The sequence below is a fragment of the Spea bombifrons genome, chromosome 8 (genome assembly GCF_027358695.1).
Source record: "Spea bombifrons isolate aSpeBom1 chromosome 8, aSpeBom1.2.pri, whole genome shotgun sequence".
Classification (NCBI taxonomy): Eukaryota; Metazoa; Chordata; class Amphibia; order Anura; family Pelobatidae; genus Spea; species Spea bombifrons.
Window position 1 is genome coordinate 16,519,649 of NC_071094.1, and position 18,411 is coordinate 16,538,059.

Genomic DNA, 18,411 nt, shown 5'->3' on the forward strand with positions numbered 1-18,411 from the left:
GGGCAATGGGATGTAAGGTTTTTTTAAAAAAAAAAATTATTATCTTTTTTATATATTTTTTTTAACTTTATTTTTATTTTATTTTTTATATATTTTTTGTTACACAAAAATGGTTAGAGGTCCTCTTAGGGACCTCCTGAACATGCCAGTGATGTCACAATGACATGACAGCTCACATTATTATTATTTTTTATTATTATTTATATTATTATTTATATTATTTTTTTATTATTATTTTTTAAATGACTAACTGTTTTTTTTTTCAGCTTTTCTGCACCGATCACACTGTGATCTCTATGCAGGTCCTCACAGAAGTGCATAGAGAACACAGCGTCTGTGCCTCATCGGAGGACAGGATATCTCCGATGAACTTCCGGGTTACGTCAGCAGACTACCTGGGGGGAATACAGGCAGGATTTGGGGGTTAATTTGGTGTAACGTATGCCTTGTTAAGGGGTGAAGTTAGTAAATCCAGAGGTCTGGTGCGATTAACCCCTTCATGCCCACGCCCTCCACACAGTTACGGCTTGGCAAGCAGTCCTGACCGTGACACCCGACTCTCGCCAAGCTGCGTTTCCTTCTGCCAGGATACCAGCGGTTAACCCCTTCAGAGCTAGACAGAACCAGCGTTGTAGAGAATAGGGGGATGTCGCTGCACTGGAGCTGCATTCACGCTATGGCTAGCCGTAGCTTAGCGTATTCAGTGCATGTACTGTCCTGAAAAGGACCGTGAGCAACCAATGTTGAAGTAAAAAGAAGACTGATTTTTTTTATTGAAAGCACACCAGTATTTAACCCATTAGTGACCAAGTCTGTTTTAACACTTTTGCGGTGCTTGTGTTTAGCTGTAATTTTCTCCTCAACCATAGTTATATTTTTTTTTCAAGACAAGAAGGGCTTTCTTCTGATTTTTTTGATCCTATCATCTAATTTCCTATAAAAAATATATGATGAAAAATCCCACTTTTTCTCACTTTTATTTGAAAAGTATTTTACTCATCCAAAAAAACTAATGAAAATAAACCTGCTAAATAGATTCTACTATTTGTCCTGAGTTTAGAAATGTTTTTTTCTGCAAGTTATTGGGCAATAAGTACAAGTATATAGTCATTCTGCCCCATGTGCTATTCCGGGTATCTTTAAAGCCGGCCAATGCAATTCACCCCATCAAACCATATATTTTTGAAAACTAGACAACCCAAGGTATTTCAAATGCTGGTATTTTAACCCTTTCCATGCACTAATTTTACCACCAGCCTTTGTCAAATTTGGGGTAGTCATTTTTTATCACACATATTGTATGAATTTTCAGCTCCTGGTATATGTCACTGTCCAACAACACCCCGATATGTGTTCAGCAACATCTTTTGATTACAGTGATACCACTCATGCATGGTTTTGTCTGTTTTTGGGGGGGGGCTAAAAGGCCACATTAGGGAAGAGCGCTTTTTTAAATTTTGGTCAGTCTGTGCCTATCTTTGAACCCGGCCACACCAATTTACCTCATAAAACCACAAAAAGTAGACACCCCTTGAGTTTTTAAATTGCTTTTATTTTAATTCTTTCCATGTCAGGATTTTTGGGAAGATACAGCACTAATTTCAGCACTTTCTTATAATATTAAACTTTATTTTATTTTTATATTTTACATTTTGATGGAACTGGGTGGTTCCCCTGATGGTGACATCACTGCATAATCATTTTTAAATGTCACCACATTTTTTATCATTTTGTTTAGCTATTTTTATATTTTTTCATATTTTTTAAATATTTTACTAAATACATTGTGATTAGAAAGCTGGGCTCCATTGACTTGCATGTTTGAATGTAGTACCTGTATTCAACCTCCAAGGGGAGCCAGAGTTCTCAAGAGTGTCTGGATAGACCCTCTTGGAAACTTTGACAACTTGGACGCCCCGCCATTTTGCTAGTGGCAAAATCTCTCATGGGCATCCGCCACCATACAGTGATTGGCCAGACATGGACCCTGATGCCGATCTCGGTGTTGCTGCATACGTCAACATCGAGGCATTACAGCAACACCGTAGATCAACATAGATCACTTTCTAATCTTGTTTAATGCTATTTTATGTGATGTTCCTGGCCCGTCATAGGTCGTTAAGGGGTTAAACAGTATATTCCCTGTTTGCACATATTTGAGGTTGTTGGCTCCTCATCAGTCTGGTTGCAGCTTGCTGTCCAGGAGTTAATGGGGAGGAGGTTTAATTGCACCTCCCCCAACACATTAATAAGGTTTTGGTAGCAGTATAAACTGCTTTGTGTGCCCACTATGTAGGAGGTGAGAGTAGGTTCTCATCCTATTGAGAGTGTGCCTTGACGTGGAGGGTGAGCTTAATTATGCTTTGGCCAATTCATATAACCAAAACCTCTCATTTATATTATGTTTATATATTTGTTGCCAACTTTATTAGGGTAAGAAGCGCAGACAGTTTTTGTTTCTAGTATATGGGGGTATTTAACATACAAGTCACAGCAAATCACACATAGTTCTCCATCAGCCCTGTCACGGTCAGGACTATTTGCCAAGCCATGACGTTGTGGAGGATAACTTCACCCCTTACACAGAAAAAAAGGTTGGAATACAGCACTCAGTAGTGAAATGGTGCACAAGCCAGGGTACCACCAAGTCCTTCAATAAATCCAAAATAAAGAAGCAGAGGCTCAGCACTCAAATGATAAGATGAGTTTATTTCACGCCTTGACAAGGCATAAATTATACCAAATTAACCCTCAAATCCTGTCTATATCCCCCAGGTATTCTGCCACCACTAACGATTTTGATACCGGATTTGTGAGACATCCGAATTAAAATATCCATCTCTATTTATGATATTTGCTCGATTATAAGTAGAAGCCTGAATATAAGAGTACCCTATAGTTTTATTAGTAAATATTAATTCAAATGCAAACTATTTTTTCATAATCAATAAAAACTATGATTGAGAAAAATTCATTTTTGTTTTTACTTCCTTTTATTTGCCAACCTGCCCCCAGTTATTCACATCTACCCCCCAGCTTGCTACTCTGCCGCTCAGATATGCGTATACCCCCCATATGCCACTCTGCCCCCTCAGATATGCTTTATACCCCCTATATGCCACTCTGCCTCCCAGACATGCCACTCTGCTCCCCTATATGCCACTCTGCCCCCGATATGCCACTCTGCCCCAGATATGCCTTATACCCCCCTATATGCCACTCTGCCCCCAGATATGCCATATTCCCCTGTATTTCCAAATCTGCCCCCTGATATGCCTTATACTCCCCCTATACGCCCCCCCCCGATCCACCGATCCATCCCCCGTGCTCCAAACTAGAACCCTGTGCAGGACTGTATTTTTTAATCCCGCTCCCCCTGAATTTCTGACCATTACCGCCCGCTCCCGCAACGTGTGTGTTCCACTCACACCCACTCCCGCAACATATCAGTTAAGCCATGAATCACCACAAGCCCTGGCATTCTAGCCTGAATCTGATTTAAATCAACATCAGATTAACCCATTGAATGCTAACAGAAAGAAACTAACCACCTCTGCTGGATTACCCTTCCATGCATCTGTTATATCCCATGAGTTAATCATGATAAGGCCCTCCTTTGCACACGACTCATTATTTGCATTCAGCCCAGTAGGGGTTGCTATTGTAGTCTGTGGAGGAGATAGTAAACATGGGAGGTTCCCTGACTTGTGGCCGAATATCCGGCTGGATAACAGATCTTGGTGCAAATAATGGCCATGGGGGTCTCTATCCTGTAAAGCCCCCTCCCAAAATACAGGTGCCCGAAATCTGTGTCTGAGCTAAACAATCTTTAGAGTCTCTCGTAATTGGGCAAATATGGCACTCTGTACCCACAGTCAAAGGAGGAGGTTGGGCCCCAGGCTCCTCGGGGAGCCCAGGGTAGGGAGGATTCCGTGACATAGACCTTATCAAGAAAATTGAAGGGTTCTAAACAAGCACATGTACCTGTACAGATACTTCCACCTAACCTGATACCAGCAGAACTTGGATTTACAAAAACCTGAGTATACATCTGCACCTCTGTTTTTATTGTTGGGACAGGATTACTTTCTCTCCAGTCAGAGAAAGTTTAGGTGTTTCAGCCACACCCATTGCTAACAGTGTATCATATCAGATGGATAAGCATGCAACATCCACAGACAAACATAGGCAGTTGGATGGGTCATACGGAAGAGCTTAATGACTTTATACATGGCAAGTCTGTTCTTTTCTGCCCCATCCACTGTTTTTGTGTGAAGAGAAGCATCTAGGTCACAAATTGACAACAGTCACAGTCACAAAGTAGCAGACTATGCACATCCATAGAGCACGGCAGCCAAGTGTTGAAGCGAATGGTGCATAAAAATTGCCTGTCCTCTGTAGCATTCCAAACTTCGTCTAAAAGTAACATTAGCACAATCACTGTGCATTTGGGGGTTCATGAAATGGATTTCCATGGTCGGGCAGCTGCACAAGGCCGAATGTAATGACTGGTGACGTAGGACCCCGGAGGGCGGAGAGTGCCAGGAGAGCCAGGAACCGAGAAGCCACCTAGAGAATTAGCCGGGTCAAATCAGGAAAGCGAAACAAGCCGAATCAGAATCCAGAAGCGAAGTCAACTAGCCGACTCAATGCCAGGAACCAGGACCAGGAGCCAAATCAGCAGAACAGGAGCAAGCTCACACACTAGCAGATACACCAACCAAGGGTAACCCAGAAGTGCAAGTCCCAGGCTTAAATAGGGAGAGATGAAGCGTTTCCTGAGGGTAGAGGTCACCCGAGGTTACAACAGCGAGTTCCTTACTGGAACGCGCATATCAGGTTTCAACCACACGGTGGCACTGTGGTAGTGACTTGCTGTGAGGCGGACCACGCGATGAAGACACTGGACGGGTAGCGGTTGCAGACTGTGAACTCGCTACCCAGGAAGGCCAAGAAGCTGTCCGGGAAGCGGTGGACGCGTCGAGGGAGCAGCCATGGAGCGGGACTGGTGTGGAACGTAAGTGTCAGGATTCTATCCTGACTGCAGGATAGTTCAAGTTTAACCCTTCATTTGCTATGTATTTAATCCATGTTCTGTGTATTTATGTTCATCTGTGTCTGGTTATACCTATATCTATGCCATTACCACACCTGACCTAACCAACAGGCTTAATTACCCTGCCTTCCTCACCTTCCTACCCTGCCTTCACACCTGACCTAATGACCAGGCCTATATCTGTACACTCCCCTGTTTGTTAAGTGCCTTTGCATTGAAGTTATGGGACCATTTTGCTCTGGCCCTGTACCTGATCCTGACTTGTTCCTGGCTTCCTGTGTACCTGATCCTGTTTTGTTCCTGACCTTAGCCCTTCCCAGTGGGCTTCCTGCCTTGTGCCCTTCCCAGTGGGCTTCCTGCCTTGTGCCCTTCCCAGTGGGCTTCCTGCTTTGTGCCCTGTCCAGTGGGCTTCCTGCCTTGTGCCCTGTTAAGACATTATTGGCTGTGTGTTGAGTTATAGTTGAGGGGACAGCAAATTTACGCTGTTATACAGGCTGTACACTCACTACTTTATAGCAGAGTATAATTTCTTCAGTGTTGTCACATGAAAAGATATAATAAAATATTTAGAAAAATGTGAGGGGTGCACTCACTTTTGTGAGATACTGTGTATATATATTTATATATATATATACCGTATTGGCTCGGTTATAGGCCGCCCCCGTATATAGGCCGCACCCTAAAAGTTTGGTGCTTTTTTAAAGAAAAAAATTTTTTCTTTAAAAAAGCAACAAAAAACATGCTGCCACTCTGTCCCCCCCCCGAGATATGCTGCCACTCTGTCCTCCCCCTCCGAGATATGCTGCCACTCTGTCCTCTCCCCCTCCCCGAGATATGCTGCCACTCTGTCCTCTCCCCCTCCCCGAGATATGCTGCCAGTCTGTCCTCACCCCCCTCGAGATACGCTGCCACTCTGTCGTCCCCCCCCCGAGATACGCTGCCACTCTGTCCTCCCCGCGATATGCTGCCACTCTGTCCCCCCCCCCCCGACTTACCAGAGCAGACTCCCGGGTGTCTTACGGGGCCGGAGGGGGAGATCTATGCACATCGTGTATACAACTCCCGGTGCCGGCACTCAGCGGAAGTGCTGCCGGTGAACGTCCGTGCGATGCGCTTAGACAACCTCCCGTGCCGGTACTCCCCCCCGTGGAAAGTGCCGGCAGGGGAGGCTGTCTGAGCGTATCAGACAGTAGGATGCAGGTCCCCTGCACCGCTGCGGGGGATCTGTATCCTAACCCCGCTGCCTGCCCGGCGCCCGGGACTGCATGTCCCGGGCGTCGGGCGCTAGACCCCGAATATAGGCCGCACCCCCACTTTAAAGACTTAAAGTGGGGGAAAAAAGTGCGGCCTATATTCGGGCCAATACGGTATATATATATATATATATATATATATATATATATATATATATATATACACACACAGGTGTATATATATATATATATACACAGTATCACTTTTTTATATTTTGTGGGAACTAGAAGGTTTTTAAATATTTTTTAAATGTATTTTGCTAATCACATAGTGATCAGAAAGCTGGGCTTTGTTGACTTCCATGGTTGAATGCAGTATTCAACCTGCAAGGGGTGCCATAGTTCCCAGTTGTCACGGTCAGGACTACTTGCCAAGCCGTGACTGTGTGGAGGACGTGGGCATGAAGGGGTTAATAGCACCAGGCCTCTGGACTTACTAACTTGACCCCTTAACAAGGCATAAGTTACACCAAAATAACCCCTCAAATCCTGCCTCTGTTTTTGGGCTCTAGTATTGATATCCACAAACCCTAGGAGAGGATAACACGTTGCCAAATTGCTATTTCCTACTTTCCAAAGGATATAGATATATATATATATATATATATATATATATATATATATATATATATATATATATATATCTATATTGTTTGCCCAGGGTGAGTGGTTGCTGACTACCTGGGGGGAGGATACAGGCAGGCTTTGGGGGTTAATTTTGTATAACTTATCCCTTGTAAAGGGGGTGAAGTTAGTAAATCCAGAGGCCTGGTGCTATTAACCCATTCATGCCCACACCCTCCACACCGTCATGGCTTGGCAAGTAGTCCTGACCTTGACATTTTCAAAAATGTATGGATTGATGGGGTAAATTGAATTGGCCAGGTTCAAAGATGTCCCAAACAGCAGAAGGAACAGATGTCAAAAAAGAAAAAACAATGCCCTCCCAATTGTGGCCTTTTAGCCCCCTAACAACCCGACAATTGAATGCATGGGTGGTATCACTGTACTCAGGAGATGTTGCTGAACACATAATTGGATGTTTGATAGTGGCATTTACCAGAGAAGAAAAATCACACACCTTAGGGTATTTCAAATGCTGATATTTTAACACTTTCCAAACTACTTCCGGGAATTGTGACAAAGGCTGGTAGTAGTTTGGAAAATGTTGAAATATCAGCAATTGAAATACCTAGGGTAGTTTTCAAAAATATATGGTTTGCCTGGGTAAATCAAAATGGCCAGGTTCAAAGATGTCCCAAATAGGACATGGCGGCAGGATTACAAGCTGTTACGTACCTGCATTCATGGTGCTCCTCTTCCCCCTCCTCCTCTCAGCCGCCGCTACAGCAACCACAGCAAAGAGGGAGACCTTTCTCCATCTCACAACAAATATTTTGTACATGTGTCAAATATTCTTTAAATAAAATAAGAAAAGGTGTTTTTTCAATTTTTGTCACCATATTTTATTATTTTTATAGTAAATAAAAGCTCTGAAAAGGCTTTGTTAAAACTGTTTAAAAAAAGGATTTGTGTGTGTTGCAAAATAAAGCTCACAATCATTGTACACATTAAAACTAGTTGTATGGACTTTTTCTGACTTTTACTTGAAACATCTTTTATTCATCTTCCAAAGCTAATGAAAAACACCTGCTTAATAGATTCTACTAGTTTTCCTGAGTTTAGAAATACCCAATGATTTTATGTTTTTTTGCATGCTACAGGGCAATAAGTAGAAGTAGCATATTGCTATTTGAAAACCTTTTTTTCTCAAATATGGTCTTTTTACCCCCATGGCTCTTTGAAGCCAGTCAGTTCAATTTACCCCATCAAACCATAAATGTTCGAAAACACACCAGGGTGTTTCAAATGCTAGTATTTTAACTCATTCCAAACACTAATTTTACCACCAGCCTTTTGTCAATCTTTGTGGTAGTAAAAGTTTTAAAATAGCACCATTTTAAACACCCTAGGGTGTCTAGTTTTCAACAACATATGGTTTGATGGGGTAAATTGTATTTGCCAGCTTAAAAAATGTACATAAGCACATGTTAACCATGTCAAAATTCCTCATAAAAAAAAAACATTTTCACACACACTTCACCTCAGGTTAAATTTACAGCACTTGGTATATGTCACTGTCAAACAACACCTCTAAATGTGTTCAGCAACATCTCCTGAGTAAAGTGATACGCACATGCATGGGTTTGCCAGGCTATTTGGGAGCTAAAAGGCCACCTTTGCAATGTGCATTATTTGGAATTTGGACATCTAGTCAGTCTGTGCCCATGTCTTATTCCTGGGATATCTTTGAACCCAGCCAATTCAATTTATCCCATCAAATCATACTTTTTTTTTTAAACTAGACATTCTGATGGACGAATCTGGGTTTGGCGGATGCCAGAAGAACGCTATGTAATTAAATGCATAGTGCCTACTGCAAACTTTGGTGGAGGAAGGATAATGGTCTATGCCTGTTTTTGGTCTAGGTGTAATGTTAATGCTGAAGCATACAAAGACATTTGCGAGTATTTTGCATATCTTCCTTTACTCTCACCGACAGCAGCAAAGAAAGAGTTAACATAACACTGGTAACAACCAATACAAAAACAAGGTATAGCAGCATATAAACCCTAAGACATCCCTAATCTTCCTCTTTCGGTAGCTGAGAACCGGACCTGAACACTTCCAACATGCTCCTGGAACACAGAGAAACAGCCCGGCCAATGGGAACTAGACCGGAACATCAACCATCGAAGAGTGACGACCAGAGAACACTCCAACAGAAAACCAGCAGCCAGACGATTGGTGATCAAGCTGGAAAAAAAGAGAGAAAACATAACAGGACCTTATCCCTAGACAGATGTCGAGGGAAAAACATTAACCGAAACAATCCCATAACCATAAAGCAAACAGGCAACAAATAGATAAACATAATACCAAAACCATACTCACCCCAAGCCCAGGGCCAAAAAGGGAAGGGGGGGGGAATACTCGTCTCTTGTCTTTATTAAAATTACAATTATTTAGGCACCAAGGCTAGAATAATTTAGAATTTTAAGGCAAGACAGGAGGCTTCCTATTTTGCAGTTCTAACGCTGAAGACAACGGGCGAAAATAGATGGTACGAGGTGGAAGCATGCGACTAATTTGCCGCCTGCAAAATATCACCCAGGGCACCTCCAGCCGCCAAGGCACCGGAGGCTGTGGCACCTCTAACTGAATGAGCCCCGAAAGAGCCCACCAAGGAAAGAAGCCAGTGGCTCTACCTGGCTAACGTAGGAACAGAAACCTTCCGAAAATGTTTGACATACAAGATCAAAAGTTGGCCTACCCACCTCCAGAATCAGAAAGGGACGTAGTCCTCCTATGGACACGGAAAAGAATCCCCTTCTAGGAAAAAGATAGCATGAGCATCGAAAGCCCTCACATCAGACTCAATACGAATGGATAAAAGGCATAACAGGAGTGAAAGTTTAGTCGACAGCTGTTTAAAGACGCACACTCGTCGTCTGGCCAAGCCTAGAAGAAGTCCAGAACCACTGCGACATCCCACAAGGAACCATAGCAAGCAGCCGGAGGATGAGACAGGCAGATGCCCTTCAACAACCGACAAAACAAGGGAGCTCTCTCCGGACTCACCTGCACAACCTTAATGGCCAAAGAGATCGCTCAAGAAAAACGTTTATGGTTCGATACGACATACCCTTTCTAAAAAGATTAGCTAAAAAAACTGCAGGGGCTGAATGGGGATCCACTTGTTCTCCCACACACCAAGCAGACCAGCGTCTCCAAGCTGACTGGTAAGACTTCCTGGTGCCCGGAGCCCAGGAGTCCAAGCCACCAGCGGCGATCGACCCACCAATATGCGGGGATGAGCCTGCCAGTCTGGGTCCGCAAGGATAGGAGGAAAAGAAGGAAAGGCCTGGGGATCCTGGATCAACATCTCAAGCAGCGCCAGGAACCATGGCTGTGCGTGCCAGAGCGAAGTTACTAGAACCAGGGACCCTCCAGCTTGCCAAAGGTAGTGAATTACCCATGGCTGTCTGTGAAGCCTCCAGTCACTTACCTCCCTCCAGTGCCTTGAAAACCAGTCCGCCATGAGGTTCTCCACCCCTGGGAGATATTCCACCTGCAGGGTGATGTTGCGATCCAGACAGAACTTGAAAAATGTCTTTCATCAGTTCTGTGAGGCGTTGAGAGCGGGTGCCCCCCAAGCGATGTACCGCACCACGAGACCTTGTCCATCCGGAAAACACAGCAATCGGACCGGTCCTTCGCCAGGCTCTTGATTGCGAAGGATCCTGCAATCAGTTCCAGGCAATTTATGTGAAGGTGTGAGGATTAGGGATGAGAAACCCAGTATGCAGGAATATACAGCCCGATGGAGGCCAAACAGGGACAGATGCGCCACGTGCAGTGTGGTCCAGAAACGTAGCCGAGTCAGGGTAATCAAAACACAGTCGGGTAAACAAAGCCAAGGGTCAGGGTAGGAGAGGTCAGCGAAATCCGTAATAACAATAGCCGGGGTCAGGATAATAGGAAATCAGCAAGGTCCAAAGGGAATCCGAGGTCAGCAACAAGATCAATCAGGAAACAGCAAAATGCAGAGGGAAGCTCAATAAGGCACAATATCTGAGTACTGAGTAATACTCAGTGCTGGTTTATAAAGCCGCCACTAGATGTCGCCCTGCCTCCATGTACAGCATCATCAGAGCGCGTTCCCCGCCATTCTAGGACTGGAAGGGAAAAGCTGAGGTGGGGGAGCGCGCGCGCCTAGAACAAACTGCAGATGGCGCCGGAGAGGAAGCAGGAGCAGCAGGAGCGTTATTCAGGTGAGTAGCTGACAGAAGGGAACGCCCTTCCGACGTCTACCGGTCGCCTCCATGAGGGAAGCTGCTCCCCAGGGCAGCATGCTGGCGTCAGACTCTAGGACAAAATCTGGTTGGGAACCGAAGATTGCACGCCCGTTCCAAGCTTACTTCTGGGGTAAGGCGGACCGGCTGATCATATGATGACAACCTGTGTAGATGTCGAGCCTTAAGGCAGTGAAGTACACAGTAGTGTAGAGGACCCGGGAAGATCGCCTCAATGGAAGAGGCGAGGAGACCACCACACGCGTGAGTAAGCAGGAGTCCTTCTTAAGCAGGGCGTAGATCTCCTTCTGGATGGCAACAATCTTTGTCCTTGGAAGCTGCAACATCGCCGCCCTGGAGTCTATTTTGAAACCCAACAGGATGCACTGGGTGGGGTTTAGCTCAGATTTGAGTGGGTGACAACGAACACAATTGATGAAGCGTCTGAACCATGAAATCCGTCTGACCCCGAAGGGTTTCCTGACAGCTGGAAAAAAAGAAGGATATCATCGAGATAAACAATACATCGGATACCTCGAGATCAGAAGAAAGCCATCACCGGCTTTAGGAGCTTCGTGAAGCACCAGGAGGCAGAACTGAGACCGAATCGGAGCGATTTGAATTGCCATACTTGTCTGCCCCAGCGGAATTGAAGAAAACGTCCTTGAGGTCCACCTGGTGAACCAATCTCCCTCCGACATAAGGTCCCGCAGAAGATGGATACCTTCCATTTTGAAGTGACGAAGAACTACAAAAGCGTTCAGAGCCGGCAGGTTGATGACCGGGCAAAACTCGCCAGAACGTTTCCGGACCTGGTGTGGCAGGTAGACGAAATCGAGCCTATACCCGGGCGCAGTCTGGAGGACCCAGGGGTCTGAAGTAATCCAAAACCAGTTGTGGAAAAAATGCGAGATCCTGCCTGCAACTTGTGGAGGGGAAGAAAGACAAGAAACATCTGGACTTACCGAATCCAGAGCGACCCCTGGGGAAAATGGTGGAACCTCTGCTTCTACTTCCTCCTTTAGGTATGAAAGGGCGGTGCTGAAAGGAACTGCGATAGGCCGGCTGTGCCTGCTGGAAAGCCCTTGAGCCTTGATAGGATGAGCGGCTACTCTGAAACACCTTTCTCATGGAGAACTTCGCCTTGTCCCATGAGGTCATCAGGGACACATGCCTGTTAGGCTTCTTCACAAAAGCATCCCCAAACAGCAGCCCGTTAGGTGCCGCAACGAGATCCATTGAACCCAGCTCTGCCAGACGGGGGTCCATCCGTAGGAGGGCCGTCTTATGCCGTTCCGTGGCCACAGCTACATTGGCGGTGCCTATTAGGCAGATCACACGAAAGCCCCACTCCTGGATAAGGGATCCAAGGGATATAGGATCCAAAGGGAGTGGCCTGCAGGAATGCTCGGTCAGCCAGGGAGATGATTTGAGTGACCGGCCCCACTAAATCCAGGATCTTATCCTGAGCGGACCTGAGACTCCAGGGTAAAAGCCACCTTGTCTGGGAGCGAGGGGGCGGGAGCACTCAGCCCGAAGGTTGTTGCGCGCCTCCTTAGGAAAGGGTCTGCGCAGCCACTCATGTAAGTATAGTGCAATATTCTCTGGTGGAGCCCACTCAGTGGCCCTGGGGTGGTGCATCGTGGTGGGGTCAAACAAAGAGGAGCCAGTTGGGTCAAGGACCAGGAGGTCCGTCGAGGTAGAAGCCGAATGGGGGGTGATGGATGCTCCCACAGAGTAATAGGGTTCGGCATGGTTTTTGGGTGCTTTGCTGGGGCCTTGCCTTTACCAGCAGAGACACTATTACCGCTTAGAGTGGCCTGCCTCCTAAGATTTTTGGGGTCAGAATCCAAAGGGATAGTGGCCAGGGCCACAGGGGCAGGAGGGAGAGTCTGGGCAGACTGGAGTATAGAGGTAGACATCTTAGAAATAAAAATCTCCACAGAACTGGAGAACTTAGACTCCAGCCCCGCCATAAAGGCATTATGGTTGGGAGTATTGTCCTGAGACATAGTACACAAAAGGAGGCTGGGGAAATATATATAATAAGGGCTCACCCTAAAAGACACCCCAAAAACACACAGGGGCTCACCCTGGATATAGGCATCCATTATTACTGATGAAGGATGCAATGCATGCTGGCCCATGACAGTATATAAATAAGCTGCTCTGAAACAGCAGATGTTTTTCAATACGGAGGGCTCACCTCCCAATAGACAGACAACCTGGGCACAGGGAATATAGAGGGCTCATCTCAATCAAGACAGGATTAAACCTGTAACACACAATTCTCAGTGTATACATTGCAGTATGTAAAAACTAATGAAATATAGAAACCAAGATAGCCGCCGGAGAAAGAGAGCACAGGCGGCAGAGGTAAAAGAGCTGCCACTCTCAGAAACAGCGGATGTTTTTCAACACAGAGGGCTCACCTCCAAATAGACAAACACCCTGGGCACAGAGAATATAGAGGGCTCACCCCAATCAAGACAGGATTAAACCTGTAACACACAATTCACAGTGTATAAATTGCAGTATGTAAAAAACTGATCAAATATAGAAACCAAGATGGTGCTGGAGAAAGAGAGCACAGGCGGCAGAGGTAAAAGATAAAATATATATATTTATTTATATATAAATAAATACCAAGCAAAAAGAATCATAAACTAATGATCTAACCTGCAGCTACAGTGAGCAGCAAAGAAAGAGGAAGATTAGGGATGTCTTAGGGTTTATATGCTGCTATACCTTGTTTTTTTATTGGTTGTTACCAGTGTTATGTTAACTAATGTGACATACAAAGAATTATAAATGAATATAAATATAACTATAAAAATAACTACAAAGAAATAAAGCACCAAAATATGTATAATAAGCAAATCTATATAAATATATGTGTGTATACATATATCTATTTATATACACACACACACATTACTTTTCATGTTCTGATAACAAAATCTATAGCATTGTGGAATTTGATGACACTATATAAGTCATTAATAGTGTCACCAGTATTTGGGTAGTTCTAACATAGTTAAAGTCCAAGATTATTAAAAGCTGCCGATAATAGATAACCTTTATTTTTAATAGTAATTTGACTGTATTAGACTCATCAGTATGTTATTTATAAATATCAATTGTCTTGCTTCATTTAATAAAAATTCATCATACATTGACATGATGTCAAAAATTTACAATCTAGAAATTATTAAATCATGACATCCTAAATTCAGAAAAATGACTGGATATAAAACAGGGGATCATTTTAGTTCAGCTTCTGACACCTTCATTACCACCCACTTGCAGGGCATCCCTATGGCTTTGATTTTATCATAACAATCATGTTAAGAGACTGCAGAGATACTTTTATTTGAAGCCTTAGTGCAAAATTGTCTTTTGGTCACACTGCCCGAGTTAATTTCCATTAGTGCAGCATTGTCCTGTTATGACCTGTGCCTAACACTGTAATTGTGCTCAATTAAGTCCCTAATGTTCATCTTCTAGGGATGTAAAACCCCTTCTTTGCCGCCTAGCCCAGATCTTCTTGTCCCTCCCCTTTGAAGAAGGGAAAGTCTAACATATACAAGGGGAGATGGCAGCCAAAAGGCCAGCTCGCCTCCCCTACCAAATAGCTGACTCTCCTGGGCCTAGGCTCCACTGCTGCATTTACAGTACCTTTCTGCAAGCACTCATACAGTAAGAATAAACATATTAAGTCCAAACAATCAGTAAAAAAAAACCTCATTGGCACTTGGGCAAACATGGGATTCACGATGGTGAAAGAAAATATTAAGAACTGTCATTTTAACCCCCACTGATGGTAAACTATAAGGTAATTTACACCTTGCCAAATAAGTTAAACCTATCACAAGGTCAAAATACTCCAGTCTAACATGCAACACAAGGGCTACCGTAATTATAACACAATAAAAAAAAGTCACATTGCAATTATATCTGTTTTTCCATAGGTAATACTTCATTTGCATTCTTACATCATTTGTATCTAAACTATGTATAAAAAAGGATTATTGCTACCGAGGCTTTGTCTGGTGCCTACAGTATTGGGTTCAACAGCCATGACATATACTATTGTTTGTTGCTCTCAGAGGAAGGTACGGAATTCCAAAACCATATGTATAACAGCCAAACAGCCAAGAGAGAGAGAGAGAAGGGAATTCCTCACCCACGCCATTCACCTCTCCCTAGACTCTACTGCCTCCTTCAAAAGTACTACCATTCACTCTGTTTACACTCTCCCTTTCGCTGCGTGTGCCTTGTGTACGCACAAGGGGAGAGGCAACATGACTTAACTCTTACACCGTTCAATGCTTTTCAGGGCCGTGCCCTGCTATTACTCTCAGAGTATGTTCAAATAATCGGCCATGAATGGGAACACCATAATGCAATACTGTAAATCAACTTGTAACAAAAGAAGAGCAGCATGGATCGGAATACGTTCATTACGGGCAAGGTTTTACAACAAATCTCAGAATTTATTGCCAAGCAAACGCGGCAAGAGATAAAATAAGTTGGAATGCGGACGATCTCACAATTTAATGCCATTTTCTGATCACGTGTATAACGATTTTGTTCCCTTCTGCACAAATGACGTCTGCATGTTTATATTGTAAATAAATGAACAGTCTTATTCTGTACGGTACGCTCATTTTTTTCCTCTCATACGCGGTACTGCAGCACCAAGTATTCAGTGCGATTGTTTATCTCTCTTTATTTAACAACCTAACACATCTTCTTTCATCAACTTGTTGGGTTGTAAACTATACAGAAAACCATCATACTACCAAGAGCGTTCAGGGCAATGCCAGCACAACATAAAAAACAACACTATGACGCAGGTGCTATGAGCCAACCTACAGCTAAAATCCTCTATTCGCAAAGTTTAAATTTAATGGAAATACAGGTTCATCTTTGTATACACCTGCAGACCCTAAAGGCAGCCAATGAAAACAATCTTAGCTGTGGACAACAATAAATAAATTATGTCACCTTGGGATAATATAAAGGAAGACTGAAAAAAGTCGGCATTCCTGACATCCTCTTTCATTACTCCAAAACTTTTCTTTTAAGTTTATAGTAATAGAAACTCTCTATCGTGCTTGTAAGAATATACACATTACTGTAACTGATTTCTCAGAACTCAGTACACAAAATGAGTTAGAACACCGAATTTTACCATCCATCTATAAATGTATCTGCAAATGGAGGGTTGGTGGCGGCTTTACGAAGACACTCAAGCATTATCTATCTAACTTCATGTATGATTCTGTTAGAGAGAAATGCATCATACGTGTACCAAATATCCACAAACTGAAAGGTTTAATGACTTATTTACAACATAAAAATGAAAAGAATAATAACAAACAGTACCTACCTGTTATAACTGCTGGAGACCGCTGCCCTCCCTCGGCTCTCAGCCAAACCTGTAGGGTGAACATATCCCTTGGCAACTCGATACCCGCCTTGAGGCGCAGCTGGTCTCCATTCCCTGTGAAATACAGCGCCGTGCCGGAGGCCAGAGAACCAACACCCTCATTTGCGTCCCTTTGCTTTCTTCTCTTGTGTACCCTCAGGTGTTCTAAGCTACCGAGAGATTGCCTACCCCGTGTAAGGCTTGTAGCGCAGGAGCCCCCTGTAACAGTACGAGAGTTGTGTGGATTTCGCACGCTCCTCCGAGCCCGATGTGAGTGCTCGTCCACTCCACACTGAGAGGCACTTGCCAAGGCTGTATAGAAGAGCCCAAAAGGCAACAACAAACTCCACAGAAGCATCTCCAACAGTCCCCCTGTTCACAACTATACTCTCCCGATCAGCCAGGTTTGTGCTCTCTCCTCCTGGACAGTTAACTTTTTACTCCCTGAAATGTTAAAATTACAAGCGACGTATCCCTCGTGCTCTTCTGGTCACTTCTCAGTACAGCGATCTCCTCAGTCTCCTTCTATTTCCTTCCATTAAAAAAGTGTTCAGGGATAATACGTAAAAAACAAGACATTTTACGTTTAATATTCACTCTTCTCCATAAAAGATGCTCTAGTCAAATGTATTTTTTCTTTAAAACAGAAGCCTTAAGCCGAAACTCTCTTCTATCCCCCTCCGCTTTCCTCCCTTACAAAATGAAAGAAAAGCCCCCTCCGAGGATGAGTAAACAAGAATATGCTAATCTACTCAAGAGTGCTCCACCTTCCCATTCCTCACAGAATGATTCCTATTAAACTGCAAGAACCATGCCTGATCGATCAAGACCCCCTTACAGACTGACGACTGTTGGATTTTTAATATATTTCTCTGATATTTCCAGATATAATATGCATGGAAGTAACAGCTATACAGGCATTTATCCATATTTTGTTGCTGCCTTCCCACTTTCTATGCTCATCCTCGTGCACAACATACATTTCTAGTTCTGCTTTACCCCCTTCTGGCTAAAAGGAAACGCAACTGCACCTCTGAACGTTCTGTAGAAAAATCTCAGTCCTTCTCTCTCAGATTCCATAAGAGTCTTGAAACTTGATTCTCTCTCTGCCTTTTTTTGCAAATAACATTCTTTCCCTAGTTTTATCCTTCCTCCCCCTACTTATTATTTTCTTTAAAGTTCTGCAAATCCCCCCCCTTCAGCCTCCCCCTCCTTTCTCAGTTTAGTTTGTGAGCAGCTAATCCAGAGGTTGCATCAAAAGGTCCTCTTCGTGTTAAAGGAAGAAGAGCAACAGATTCAATAGGAATTCCAAATTGTTGCAGGTTGTAGGAAATCAAAGCGTGATTTTTGGTTTATGGTTTAATTCATGGTGTGTAAATCGAAAAACATCAATATTAAAAATCGTTCTGGAAAAATCAGAATAAAATGAATCAGGAAATATGAGGCAAGGAAAAGACAATTTGAGTTGAGTTTGCTTTCCGTTTAACAGCTATCCTTCTCTATACTGGTACTTTTTCCAGCTTCCTGCATTTTCTAATGCTGCTTCACTCCTAAAATGATCTCGGCAGCACCCCCAAACGGATGTAAGCAGTATTTGATATTTTGTGTATTCCCACGGCAGCCACTTTGCCATGAGCTCATCAACTAAAAGCATCTATAGACGTCAGCTGAATCTTTATTCCAATTGATCCCAACATGACTGTGCACTAAAATACCAATACTGTGTTAATTTACAATTTCCTGGAAGGGATATATAACCCTGCAAGTTTATAGAATACAGTATAACATTTCAAAAAGGTAATGTTTGTATAT

The 18,411-nt window shown here is 43.7% G+C and overlaps 1 protein-coding gene across 1 annotated transcript in view; it reads right to left on the reverse strand.

Annotated features, from left to right (window-relative positions):
- PAPPA (pappalysin 1) overlaps positions 1-17,745 on the reverse strand; it is a 492,315-nt gene extending 474,570 nt beyond the window's left edge. Inside the window, exon 1 of the mRNA XM_053473077.1 lies at positions 16,561-17,745. Within this exon, the coding sequence (XP_053329052.1) occupies positions 16,561-16,957 (397 nt within the window). The 5' untranslated portion in view covers positions 16,958-17,745. The remainder of the gene's footprint in view (positions 1-16,560) is intronic.
- Positions 17,746-18,411: the final 666 nt, after the last annotated feature.